Source organism: Halichoeres trimaculatus, unplaced genomic scaffold, assembly GCF_033239565.1.
Source record: "Halichoeres trimaculatus isolate MK-OKI-2021-1 unplaced genomic scaffold, fHalTri1.1 fHalTri1_scaffold_4, whole genome shotgun sequence".
NCBI classification, from domain to species: domain Eukaryota; kingdom Metazoa; phylum Chordata; class Actinopteri; order Labriformes; family Labridae; genus Halichoeres; species Halichoeres trimaculatus.
Window position 1 is genome coordinate 40,230,747 of NW_027437182.1, and position 14,401 is coordinate 40,245,147.

General features: G+C 45.6%; 1 protein-coding gene across 5 annotated transcripts in view; it reads left to right on the forward strand.

Annotated features, from left to right (window-relative positions):
• szt2 (SZT2 subunit of KICSTOR complex) overlaps window positions 1–13,473 on the forward strand; it is a 151,421-nt gene extending 137,948 nt beyond the window's left edge. For all 5 annotated transcript variants that reach the window (XM_074668165.1, XM_074668166.1, XM_074668169.1 and 2 more), the window contains 7 exons: window positions 10–223; window positions 2,773–2,950; window positions 3,033–3,155; window positions 3,311–3,845; window positions 10,776–10,886; window positions 11,031–11,099; window positions 11,179–13,473. In XM_074668165.1, coding sequence (XP_074524266.1) covers window positions 10–223; window positions 2,773–2,950; window positions 3,033–3,155; window positions 3,311–3,845; window positions 10,776–10,886; window positions 11,031–11,099; window positions 11,179–11,322 — 1,374 coding nt within the window. In that variant the 3' untranslated portion in view covers window positions 11,323–13,473. The remainder of the gene's footprint in view (window positions 1–9; window positions 224–2,772; window positions 2,951–3,032; window positions 3,156–3,310; window positions 3,846–10,775; window positions 10,887–11,030; window positions 11,100–11,178) is intronic.
• Window positions 13,474–14,401: the final 928 nt, after the last annotated feature.

Here is a 14,401-nt window from a genome sequence, read left to right on the forward strand (position 1 = left end):
CTGTTCTAGCTCTCCATGCTCTTCACTGAAGAGTGTGACAAGGTCCGGGACCTGATGCATGTTCACTCCTTTAGCTACGACTTCCACCTGAGAGTGGTTCACCAGTACCTGGTCGGCTGCCACATGACCCTTCGACAGGGCTACCACCTCACCGACTTCCTGGACGACTTCATCTCCCATCATCCAGACATTCCCAAGTTTGGACGCAACCACGTCTTTCAAGGTGAGAATTGAACTACTCCTGCTTACATTCACATTCATCTGTCTTTCAAAATTCCACTTACAACACCCTGTAATGACAATGCTCAAAAAAGGATTTTTAAAAAGATTTGAAAATTCACTCTTGTGACAGCCAAATATGGCATGTACAGAAGTACACACACCCTTTAAATTCAGACAATGGGGCATTATTTGGACAGGATCACACCTGTCTACATGAGGTCTCACAGTGCATGTTCCAGCATCAAGGAACTGTCTCTAGACCCCTGACACTGAAATGTCTGGAGGCACAGATCTGGAGAAGAATCCACAAACATTTCAGCTGCGTTGAAGGTCCCAATAAGCGCGGTGGCCTCCATCATCTGTAAATGGAAGAAGTTCAGAACCCCTAGGACCCTTCCTAGAGCTGGTCCCAGTCCAAACTGAGCCATAGGGGGAAGTCAGGAAGGTGACCAAGAACCCTATGTTCACTCTGTCAGAGCCCCAGAGGACCTCTGTGGAGGGAGGAGAAGCTTCCAGGACAACCATTTCTGCAGCAATCCACCAATCAGGCCCATATGTTAGAGAGGCCAGAGGAAGCCATTCCTCAGTAAAAGATTCATGGCAGCCCACCTGGAGTTTTCCAAAAGGCCCCTGAAGGATTCTCAGGCCATGAGAGAGAAAATCCTCAGCTCTGATTGGACAAAGATTGAAGTCTTTGGCGTGAATGCCAGGCATCATGTTTGGAGGAAACCAGGCACCACTCATCACCTGGTCCATACCATCCCTACAGTGAAGCAAGGGGGTGGCAGCATCATGCGGTGGGGATGTTTTTCAGCAGCAGGAACTTGGAGAGCAGTCAGGATTGAGGGAAAGATGAATGAAGGGATGAACAGAGACATCCTGGATGAAAACCTGCTCCAGAGCGCCATAGACCTCAGACTGGGATGACGGTCCATCTTTCAGCAGGACAATGACCCTAAGACCACAGCCAAGGTATCGAAGGAGAGGCTTCAGCACGACTCTGTGAAGGTCCCTGAGAAGGCCCTGACCTAAACCCTACAGGCCGTCTATGGAAAGACCTGAAAACAGGTGTGCACTGGTGCTTCCCATCCAGCCTCACAGAGCTTCAGAGCAAGTGTAAAGAAGAGGAAGTACACTCTTCAAATCCAGGTGGGCCAGGCTTATAGCAGACGCAAGGCATTAGCTGTCAAAAGTGCTTCAACAAAGTGTTCAGTAAAGAGGATGAATCCTTGACATGCAGTATTTGAGTATTTTGGGGTCTTTTGGGTTGAATTTGAGAGACAGATGAACTGTGACATAACAAATGTGAAAAAGTGCTGTGTTACTTTCTGGATCCATGGATGTTGTGAATTTTTAGGGGGACTTTGTTGTTTTTTTGTTTTACTTTGTAGGGGCAGAAGCATCCTTTCTACCAAGCGTTTCAGTTCAGTTCGTCCTGCTACGGCACACATTTGATGGTGCTTCCACTGATTAATCTCAGGACAGGTCTCCAAATTACTGACATGTACCGTCCCGCTTACGTTGGGACCCTTATGTTAGGATGCCAGTTATGGTGGGAACTGAATTAGATACTTTTATGGGTACTGACCAAATTCTATCTATAGTACCAAGTACCCATCCACGCAAAATCAAGCTGTACCATGTTGCCATACCTGAATGCATCCTTGTGACTGTGAGGGAGTGGAAGAGTAGCTGATTTTCCATGCTGGACATGAGCACAGCTTTGCAAGTTTACACACTGAGAAATAAATATGTTCAATCGAAAAAAAAATGTGAGACTTTATTATTTAACAAATTAATCTTTATTACCACATAAACACACAAAAGTACCAAAAACTGGTACTGCTGAGTTCTGATACGATTGCCAGGTACTGGACATCGGTACCATTTTGCTTCAAATGTGAAAGGCACCCATATGAACTGCTGGATGTCTTCCATTGTCGCTCTGTGTTTGCTGTGTCACATCTTTCTTGTTTGTGGATTTATTAACGGGGTACACTGTGTCGCGCTGCTATGGCCTCAGGCTATCCCGTAGCTGGCGCAGCTATCAGCATCCAGCTTACACGCCGCCTACCACGAAGGGGCACAATTGTCTGTGGAAACACCAACAGGATCAGGCTTTACTACAGCCAACCTGTGCCCAACTGTACTGATCCAAACTGGACTGAGCCAAACTGTAGTGATCCAAACTGTAGTGATCCAAACTGTAGTGATCCAAACTGTAGTGATCCAAACTGTAGTGATCCAAACTGTAGTGATCCAAACTGTAGTGATCAAAACTGTAGTGAGCCAAACTGTAGTGATCCAAACTGGACTGATCCAAACTGGACTGATCCAAACTGGACTGATCCATACTGGACTGATCCAAACTGGACTGATCCAAACTGGACTGATCCAAACTGGACCGCTTGGTGGAAACGTGCTCTTATGTAATACGAGGCAGTGTGCATACAGCAGCCTGACTGCTGGCTCTGAGGGATATCTGAACATGTCCGTTGAAGCAGTGTGAGGGGATCAGGATGTTGTGTGACTGATCGCTGTTTCCATCAGGGAGCTTCTCCATCTCCACGGGAATGATCACAGCCCACCAACTCTACAACTACATCACCGACCACGCCAGCACCTACGGCATGAAGCCGCTCCGCATGTCCAAGGGTACAGCCAGCACGGAGAACAAGAAAGGAGCTCCGGACTTACACGAGTATGCACTGGTGGCTCTCTGGAACAGGTAGGAGTCCCTGGGAGAGGTGTTTCTTACCCAGGATGCTCTGTTTCTGTTCTCTCTTGATTGTTTCTTTTCTCTGCTTTAGTTCTGGCTCTTACAAAGACCTGGAGGGTCTGCACCACCATGATGACTTTGACGTGTCCATGGTGGTGTGTCATAACGCTGTGCCGTTTGAGGAGCAGTCAGACGGGGAAAGGCATTTACTGAGGTACACAGAAATGACATCAAACAGTGACATCAGGAAACGATCATTTCCTCTCAGCGTTCACTAACATCACACAGGCTGCGTTTTTGATTAGATCCATGAGGCTGAGCGTGAGCTGAAGTTCAGGAGTTGAAGTCAGTCTGCTTCTGCGTCCTCAGGTTGCGGTTCTACGTCATCATGACGAGTCAGAGAGAGTTGTTTCCCCGCCTCACTGCTGACATGCGCCGCTTCAAGAAGCTTCCTCAGATCCATCGGGATCCTGGTGAGCTGGGCGGCCGGCTGCCCCCCGATCGAACAGAGCCGGGGCCAGATGGGGCTGAACAGGACCTCTGGGAGGAAACCTCCTCCTCTGAGGCTGCAGCTGTCCTGACCCCCAGTGACAGTAACGAGTTCTTTCCTATGACAGGGGCCGGGGCCGGGGCCGGGGTTGGGCCCGGGGCCCAGGGGCTGCTCTACCCCTCTCCTCTGTTCCCTCTGCTCAACAACGAGGTGGCATCAGCCCACAGACAGATCCAGGCCAGCGTGGAGCAGGCTATGGGTCACTGCCGCAGGGACAACCTGTGGAGGAGGCTGTTCCACGGAGAGCATCTGGCCCTGGACAAACTGAAGCTGACCAAGTTGTCCTTCTGTGAGCTGGAGGAGCTGCTGGAGGCCGTGCAGAGCCGCTCGGTCGGGGAGATCGACCCACAGCTGGTAAGAGGGTCCAGACTTTATCTTTATCTTCTGTTCTTTTTTTTTTAACAATCTGTTTTATTGGTTTTCTTCACAGTAAACATATAAAGTCACAGATTGAAATCTAAACATAAACAACAACAACAACAGAAGGAAAATAAAAAAAAGAAAAGAACCCTGAAACTCCCCCCTCCCCCAGGCTGGCACCCGTTACCTAAGCATATAGTCTGTAAATAGTTTGTGGTAGATTTTCAAAAGCAAAAGTAAAACATGTTAAACAAAGACAGTAATGAAAGAACACAGACAAAAAAGACAATATCAACCATACTAATAGCAAAAACAATTACAGTTTATGAATTAAAAGAATACTTAAAAAAAAAAAAAATAGAAATTAAAAAATAATAATTATAATTATAAATAAATGAAAAATTGATTAAATAAATAAAAAATAAAAAACACTCATGTGGACATTCAACTCACAGTTATCTGGCAGACTGTACTTTGAACATATGACATGAAGGGATTCCACGTTCTCTCAAAACAGACATCTGTGCCTTTTAGAGTTAGCCTAATCTTCTCTAATTCTAGAAAATAAAGGACCTCCTTAACCAGTGCTGAGTAGGTAGGTGGGGATGATGATTTCCATTTTAACAGTATTAACCTTCTGGCCAATAAAGTTGTAAAAGCAACCAAATCTGCCGTGTCTAAGGAAATAGAGAGTGGAGAAGGGCACACACCAAACAAAGCAGTGAAAGGATCAGGGGTTACATTCCCCCCTGTCACCTTACTCAGTGTACTAAATATCTCTGAACAAAAGCCGGTCAAATAAGGACAGCTCCAAAACATGTGCGAATGATTAGCTGTAGCTTGTAGGGAAATGTAGGGAAAATTTGAGCCAGCCGGGCCTTCGTATAGTGAGCACGGTGCAAGATTCGACACTGGATAGCAGAGCATGCCTGGCACAAATCGAAGAAGTGTGTACTCTCCTCATAGCTCCCTCCCAAACGTCCTCCTGCACCATAAATTTAATGTTGGAATATCAAGTTGCTCAAAAAAGGATAGCATGTCTGCAGAGGTATAGACACAATCAGAAGAATATAGCGATTTATAGAATTCCATAAAGGTTGGGTCTGAACTTACCCCTGCGCCAGTCTCAATCTGGGGAATCAGCCGCGATGCAGATACGTGGCGAAGTTGGTGAGCTAGAAGTTTGCTAGTCTTATCTCCCTGTTCCTGAATTTCCCCTTGGGGATAAATAAAGTATTTTCTATTCTATTCTATTCTATTCATAAAATTTAGATCTCGACTGTAGCAGGAGTTCAGTAGTATGCTGCGAGATAATCAAATCATACTCAGCCTGTAAACTCACTCGCTTTTTGTAAGTATCTGGTGATTTTAAGACTGCATACAGGGAATGCAGCTGTGAAATCTGTTCAGATAGCTTGGCCAGCTTTTCTCTTCTCGATTTAGTTTGATGGGTCCTATAAGAAATAATCTCCCCTCTGATGAAAGCCTTCATCGTTTCCCACAGTATCGACGCAGATACCTCCGGAGTATTGTTAACCTGAAAGAAAAAATCTAGCCATTCAGTGACAAATTTGACAAAATTTGAATCTAAAGGGGGCTTCACACCGCCACGCGGCAACGCGCCTCCTCCAGTCATTTTAATGAGGGTCGGGCGGCAGGCGGCGAGCGGTTTTGGCTGCGGCGGTAGGACCCAGAAACGGTTGCCGCCCACGTGCACGCACACAGATTTTCCCCTGCCGCCCGGAGTCCAGCGTGTTGAACTTTCTGGCGGCAGCCGCCTTGGAACAGTCAATCACATCGAATGAAAAAGAAAACCCGGAAATAGCAGGCTTCGCGGGGCAGAACGAGCAATGGAGGAGCTAATACTGCCGGTATCTGAATATCCAGAGCTCTACAATAATAATAAAATCTTTCATATGCACATTATAGAGTAAACAGAAACTGAAAGGTACTACTAGAGGGTACGTGTTTTTGAGGAGGGAGTGTTGTGAAGGACTTTTGGGCGGGCTCTGCTGTAACGTTCGCTGAATCACCTCTACGTCACTGCCGCCTGTTACCCCATGCTCATGCCGTGGCGGCAGGAGCCGCTTTGAAAAACGCTCTGCATTCCAGGGGCCTCTGCCGGCAGAGGAGCGGTTTTCAGGGCGGCTACCGCGCGGCGGTGTGAAGGGCGCTTAAGAGTAAATGTGGATCCAGGCGCCATAGTGGCCTCGAATGAACACATTTTTGAAAGTAAACATTCATAGAGGTAGAGGCATGATCTAATATCACAATTGGGTCATATATACAGGCAGAAAGGATAAGGATTTGAAGGATAAGAGTTTGTTGTCTACTAAAAAAAATCAATTCGGGCGTAAGTATGATGAACTTGTGAGAAAAAGGAATATTCTCTCTTTCCTGGGTTAAAAAAGCGCCAAGGGTCTACAGTATTAAACTCATTCATAAAGGCTTTAATCACTTTGGATGACTTAGATACCGTCGCTGGGGATACAGAGGAACGATCCAAGGAGGAGTTTATCCAGCAATTGAAGTCCCCACCTAAAATTAAATTATACGTAGACAGATCTGGTAACACTGAAAATATTCGCTTGAAAAAGGTATCATCGTCCCAGTTGGGAGCATAAATGTTAGCAAGAGTGACCTTCACGTCAAAAATATGCCCTACAGCGGCCACAAACCTGCCTGAGGAGTCAGAAATGGTCTTAACATGAACAAAGGGAATATCTCTGTGTAGGAGAATAGCTACACCCCTAGACTTACTGGAGAATGAGGAATGGTAAATCTTCCCGACCCAGCTCTTCTTCAATCTAATAATATCTCTCTTGTTTAAATGCGTCTCCTACAAGTAGACAACTTGAGCATTGAGGTGACGCAGGTAATGCAACACCTTACTGTGTTTGATTATTTAGGCCTTTACAGTTAAGACTCACAAATTCAACATCCCCACCTACACTAGGCTTCGAACCTTTCATCTGAGCCATAGAAAGAGCAAAGATTTAATGTGAAAGCGAAGCATAAAATAATAGATGAATGAATTGGAAGAATAGAATAGAATAAGATAGTACCAATAACACGAGGAAAAAAGACTGCCAAAGTAAGTCCACACATGTTGCCAAACCATACATTAATAATACCCAGGTAGGTGCCAGCCAGCCATTACCCCCAAAAAGTACAAAAATACACAACCCCTCTCCCCAAAACAAACAGAACAGCTCCCCTAGCAGAAGCATCCAAACAGTGATGCGTGCTACCCTTCCCCTATCTATCAAAACACCTGTCGTTCCTGAGTGCAGCTTAACTTGCTACTTAACGACCCCTAGGAACATACATCTATGCTGTCCAGGTAGAGAGACAGAAAACACAAAAAAAAGGTGCCATGTATTATCCGAGCAGGAGCTAAAAACTCGATTTCAAGTGTGTCCGGAGTAAACAAATAAATAAATAAACAAATAAGGCACAGATCAAATGAAAAGTGGCACCAAGTGCTCCAAGTCAGAGCATCTAAACACAGTCAGCAATGATGGAACATAGTACAAAGGAACAGCGGTGTGTAGTGGGCGTGTTACCTGCTTAGCGTGGAGCCTACTAACCTAACAGAAGTGAACAACAAACCGCTATAAAGTAAAGTAAGTTGGTGGAAACTGGAATCAGTCAGATGGTTGAGTCAGGCTCCTCTTGAGGCTCCTGTGGACGAACTCCATGGCTCGATCCAGGTTGTCAAACTTGTGGGTCTGGCCGCTCGCCGTGGAGATGTGTAGAGTAGCTGGGTACCGGAGGCCAAACTTCACGTCAGCACAAGCACGAAGCTCTCCCTTCACCTGGATGAACGCCTCTGCTTGGCAACAGTTGGTGTAAAGTCCGGGAAAATATACACCCGTTTCCCCTGGTGAAGCAGAGGGGAGCTCTGACCGGCACGGCGTAGTATATTATTCCTCTCTCCAAACAGCGCGACCCAGATCACCAGTGGCCGAGGTGGCTCTCCCTCCTTTGGTTTGGCACGTAGTGTGCGATGAGCCCGGTCGAGACCGGGTTGTTCCTCGAGTCCCAGTAGCTCCATCAGGAGGTTGGCAATAAACTCTGTAGGTTGAGGGCCCTCGGTTCCTTCAGGGAGACCCACGAGTCGGATGTTATGCCATCTAGAGCGTGCCTCCAGCTCCTCACACTTCCTACTCAGAGACTTGTCAGGGAAATTTTCCCTGTTGCAGTCAAAATAATTTTAAAGATTACAAAATAACAGTGTGATGAATCATTTCCTTTAATTCACATGCAGCATGGAGAGAAGACCTCTGCCAGGTGTTCTCTCCCAACAGAGAGGTTGTCTTGGCTTTTATACAGTTTGAGCTGAGGTGATAAATATTCCACAGGACAGCTGCCTGCACCCTTGTCAATGAACAACGTTTGTTAAGATTCAAAAAAACACATGTCCAAACTCCAGTGGGGGTTTACACTTTCTCAAACTGACCCCCTACGGTTAAAGCTATCCCCCGTCTGCCTTATTGCCCCCAATATAAATCCCTTGGTCATACACTCAGTCAGACTTTCACATGGGGTAATAATATACTAGTCAGAATTTCAGTCCGCTGTTCATCAATCATCACCTTGATGCTACGTAGCATCTCTTCATTAGCACTTAGCTCCACATGTGGCTCGGGCTGCGAGGGCTGTAGCTGCTGCCTGCTAGTGCTGCGCCCAGCCTGAGCAGGATCGGTTTTGCCCTGAGAACTTGCCATTGGTCCAGATTTGAAGTTCAAGGCAACCGCTGGTAGGAAAACGTTGAAGCACCTCAAGAATGAAGGCAGTGGACAGACTTAAAATGATAGTTTAACGATATTAAAAATGTATGTTCAAGGAGCTACTCAAAAACACGTCCTACATCGTTCGTGCCTCAGCAGCGCCCCCCCTTCTGTTCTTTTTTAGCTTGGATCAGTGGTTCTCTTTCTCTTTGAGTCCCAACCTCACTGTCACACACGCAGTGCCGGGGAACTGGGCAATGAGCGCTGTCCATGGTGCTGAAACAAAGCAGTGTGCAGGTAAACTGAAAAACCAACTGCCAAATGCACTTTGAGTCCTTCTTCTACTCCCCTGATTAGTTGTCAATAAAGCTCGAGCTCTAGTTCCACTGTAAAGCCAGCGGAGAAATCCAAAGTTAGCAGAAACACAGCTAAGAGAAGCATTGATCAACAAGTGAGAGACAGAGAACAGCTGCAGCTTTATCACTGGACATGGGGGACGTTTCTGAATATGATGAATAACATGAACATTAATCTCATTGTTTTTCATGAAAGTCTGTCTAAGTTCATAACTTGCAATATTCTAGAGGCGTGACATTTCTGTGAAGCTTTGAGAACGATTTATGGGGATGGCTGGGCCTGCTTGTTTGAACAGAGCGGTTGCTTTCTTGCCTTTGTGTTGGACACAGTGTGACACCATGGTGACTGCGGTTTCCAGATTGTGTGTTTTTCCCCCGACATATTCAGGACCTGTTTACTGTGTGTTTTAGCTGGGTTTGACTGAGTTTGACTGTAAAACATGGAAGTAGTCCCCACAACGTCACCCGTCTGTTCCTGATTCTGTGAAATTAGGCCAGTCACACAGCCACACTGGATATGACTTGGGCTTTGAGTTTTCTTTGGAACAGCTACAGGGCACAGTCCGTCACATGAGCTGAGCTGTGCCTCTGATTGGACAATCAAACCATCCTAATAACTTCTAAACCGCAGAGTTTAGAAGTAAACCATGGCGCCCCTTGGTTTTCACCTGGAAGGGTCTTTCTGGCGCTCTGTTGAACAAAGTTAAACTGTGAGAGGGGGTCATTCACAAACGGCAGAATGAGCGCCCTTATGATACCGTTCATCAGTTCATGTTTGCCCAAAATATGAAGCAGTTCATTGAGCTTGTTCAGACCCAACACAACAGTTCAGATCACACAAACTGAGCTGGTGTGATGAAATTTGGAGAAACAACTAAAGCAACTCCCTGTGTGAAAATCAGTGATTTAGTATTAGTTACATTTTTCCAGAATGATTCGGTGAACCCCATTGGGCCCAAGGTTGACTATGGCTGGTTTAGATGATGATGATGGTAATGATGATGGTAATGATGATGGTAATGATGATGGTAATGATGATGTTACCTTTAGAGGTTCAAGCGTGCATTAAGGCCTAGTTCAGAACTATGAGGCTCGTTTCTTTTGGTTTATTATATTTTGAACAACAGAAAACCCTGTCTACGTCGTCCTCGTGGAACTGTTGGAAGGTTGTTGTTAAGTTTGCATTGTTTTTCCAACAGGAAGTTTATGAGGAGAAAGAAAGCTGTTGTTGAGGATTCATTCAGTGTGGATTCATTTAGTGAATTGCAGAAGCCTGCCAGAGCTCGACCCTGCAGAGGTCCGAGAAGCCTGCAGGAGCTAACCTTTGACCCTTGTACAACTTTAGCCTGACCGTGAACTTAAGACAGTGACTTCATTTCTCCAGGATTGATAGATTTAGTGCCCTCAGCTGTCCTGACCTAGATCTGCTCGCTCAGAGAGACCAGGAATACTACAGAAAACCCAGAGACAGGGAGTCTGTTGTCCATACAGGGACTGCATGCACGCATTATGAACACCCCAGGGGTATAAAAGCAGAGACTAAAAAATGTTTTTTGGGTTTGTGTCCATGTGCCATCATTGTGTCAACTTCATTGCCTTGCTTCAAATAAAGTTTTGGACTAAAGCTGCCAGAACTCTCATCTCCTTCATTGCGCTCTGTTTCTTCACGCCAGCATTAGGACTTTAGATCACAAAGTTAGTACGCAGTCAGCCAGGAGGACCAGGAGTGATCCTCATTCAAGGAAAGATACGTCACTGTCTTTCACAATAAAACCATCCTCCCATGATTTATTGCCTTCAGCTGCACACTGAGCTGCTGTGATGTGTTTCTGCAGGACTGTTTCCTCACCATGAGTCCAGCCTGGTACCAGAGTCTGATCAAAGTCCTGCTGAACCGCTTCCCTCAGAGCTGCAGACACTTTGATGACAACGGCATTCAGTACCTGGTGAGAAGCTCCGTCTCTGTGTTTGAGCTCAGTCTTTGTGAGAGCAACAGAAAGAAATCTTCCCAGGTGCAGACTGATCTACCTTCACTGCTCCGGTAGGCGTCGATGTTAGATTAATCCACTCCACCTTTTCCTTCCACACAGGCTGTTCTCAACCAGAAGTTCACAGACTGCTTTGTTTTAGTCTTTCTGGACTCCCAGGCTGGAAAAATGGTGCGTTCTTATCCTCATGGTTCATAACCACACACCACATCTGTGCAAGCATCTCATCTGCTCCCCATCTCTCTTCCAGAGTCTGAAGGTGGTGTTTCGTGAACCGCTGCCCTCCCAGCAGCAGCCCAGCAGCAGCCCCCCCCCTCAGCTGGTGTCCATGTACCATCACCTGGAGTCGGTCATTAACACAGCCTGCTACAACCTCTGGACTGGACTGTTGTAGAGCTGTATGTGGTCCCCCATCTTCATGTGACCATGCCTGGGATATTTCAAGCGTCACTAGGAAAAGGAAATACGGGACACACAGGTTCCTGCAGGAGGGGCAGTGACTCTGAGATGCAGCAGCATGAAAACGCTTCAAACACTTCATCCAGATCAGTATTTAGTCCTCTGAGCCTCCTCGCCCTGTTTTTTTAGTAATGCCCCAGTCACTCAACCCCTCAGCTGGTGGGAAAGTGAAATGGCTTCTGAGTAGTTCTTAAAGTATCACTGCGAACCATCCACTGTGGGCTGTTTACAATGGAAACACTTTGTCTCCCTAACAGCTGCTGGTCTGTGTTCAGTAAGTTAAAAGTATACACCAGGTTTTAAAAGTGTTCCTCTGAGCTCTGAGTCATTTTTCTCTCTGCTCTGAAAGAGGAAGTTCACTGAGCCAGAAGCATCTTGGGACGTATGAACGCTGACCCTGCTGTAGATAGCTCAATGCTAACAGGTAGCTCTTCGCTAACAGGTTGCTCAGTCTGTGTGGTGAAGCAGACCACAGTGTCCTTCACCAGTCACACCTGAAGAGTCTGACAACACTTGATGGAAATCTTTGAAGATGATCACGTCAACAGACAGTGGATTGATTTCGGCATCAGTCTGAATGTCAGCCCACTCCTTTTCTTTAATGATGACTTCCTGTTTGTTCTGACCGTTTAGCAAAGACATCATGTGTTCACAGTATCATCTGTTCCATCATCGTCAGTCTCTGAGGATTCCTCCGCTGGTAGAGTTTTCAGAGGAGCTCCATTAGGACCCAATTAGCCTTGTTTTCTCCTTTGCTTTCTCCTTTCTTTGTTTCCTCCAATGTCTGTTTCCACCTTTGTTTGTTTCCTCCTTTTGTTTCCTCCTTCATTTGTTTCCTCCTTTCTATATTTCTTCCATTTGTTTCTCCGAAGTTTATCTCCTTTACTTCCACCTATTTTGTTTGTTCCCTCCTTTGTTTGATTCCTTCTGTTTGTTTCTTCCTTCCTTTGTTTCCTTCTTCCCTTATTTCCTCCATTTGTTTCTCCTTTTTACCTTCTTTCTTTATTTCCTCCTATGTTTCCTCTATTTTTTGTTCTCTTTTTGTGTGTTTCCTCCTTTCTTTGCGTGCTCTCTAGTTTTGCCCCCCGTGTTGTTCCTGGGAGCAGCTTCCTTGGTCTCTGCGTGTTTTATGGTTTTAGCGTGGTCACGGGGGAGATGAAGTCTCTGGTGGTTTTAGAGGTGGAGCAGATGTTTCCATATTTGCTCTCCAGATGTTTGACAGATGCCTGTCTCTGTGTCTTTTAGAAGTTTGTTTGTCAGAAACCAACTCTCCTGTCTCTTGGTTGACATCCCAGTAATCTGAACTGGTGTGCCTTTCTGAAGCTATTGCTGGTTCCTCATACACCACCAGTGTTCGGAGTAAGACAGCTGAAGTGCTGCTGTGCATTCTGGGTACACAATTATCTTTCAAGTGTCCAAACCTCTGGCTGATGTGAACTTGACTGCCATATTTGCTGCCATGAAGTGCCTGTTTTTTTTTTTTTTGATCCCAAATGTTTGAAGGGACTCTGAGCTGACAGGTCTGCATTTAGCCCTGAGAAGACGCTCTTTGAAAAAGTGCCTGAGCAAAAAGGGGAAATTTACACTGAATTGTTTTGGCTGGTATCATAATGTGGGCAGAGTGTATGGAAACCCGCTCTGTTTGAGTCTTGATGAGTGACGGCAGCCTGACACCAACATGAAGGCCTGATAATCACCTCAAACTAACAGCCTCAGGTTTGTGCTGGTTTTTAGGAGGAGGAGGAAACTAAAATCAGGTTTGAGTTTCTGAGCTGAAGTAAGACGAGAGTTCAGTCTGAATGAGACACTGGATGCAGAATGTGAACTGTAAGCAGCCCCTGGCATTTTGACTGTAACATGAAGACTGTGACGTCACTGTGTGGTGTAAAGACTGTACATACACAACTCTTTGTACAGAACTTCAAGGACTTCAATAAAGCACCTGGAGGAATGGACCAAAAGATGTTTGTGTTGATTTGACATGAAAAGACTGAGCCCATTTTACTGCACCGCACCAGCTGAGGCAGCGTTAGCTTGGGCTGTAACTTCATTCCTAGCTTGGGCAGTTGTGAGCGCTTTGATGACTCCCTTAGTAAAAAAATAATTTTAAATAAACTTTATAATGGTTCCTGATCTGAGAGTAGCCTTTTTGGTTAATTAACTACTTGACTGATACCAATTAAAGATGGTATGATCCAGTGGGAGGGGCTTAGCCTTTAAGTGGGGGGGATACACTGCCTCAGTGGTCAGAGAAAGGCTGTGGTGAAATGGAGAGATCTGGTCACTTTCTGAATAAAAGCACCTCATTTTCAAATCAAATAGACTTTTGGCCAATCCCAATTCTACCCCTCAGCCCTTGTTTTGTGAAGGAGTGTCCCAGTGCTCTGTAAGGTGAAGGTGAAGGGCTGCACAGCCCTCCAAACAAAGACAGACCAGAACCTCTAATTTCCCATGATCTTGATCTTGATGAGCTCTATTTTTATCAGATGTCCAGTCCTTTGCTATCCTAAATAAATATCAGCCATGTTTTCAATTGTTGGTTGTGTTTTAAAATCGTCATAAGTCGATCTGGCTAACACTGTTACAGCGACTGCTACAGCTAATAACAGCTACTCTGCTGTCTTAGCAGGGTGACAGGTTACCAGCAAACAGACTTCACTACAATAAACTACATTTCATGAGTGATCAGACAGATAAGCTGCATTCAGGAGCTGCATGAGCAACATAAGCTATGACAAGCTAACGTTACGGTATTCAGAAGCTACATACAGTAACATTAGCTAAACGTTCGTTTTTCTTGGCTCAACTGTCTCATCATTCATGTAATGCAGTCCATGGTAGTGAAGTCTGTTTGCTGTGAGCGTGTCGCCGTAATCTGACATGAGTTTATCAATAGTTAGTAAAAATGTGTTCACTTTGGAGGAGAAGAAACAGTCGCTCTGACTGAGACAGCCAGCAGGCAACTAGGGTCGATGGCGTAGCAGGAATTGTTTTGTTTCTTAGAGATATTATTT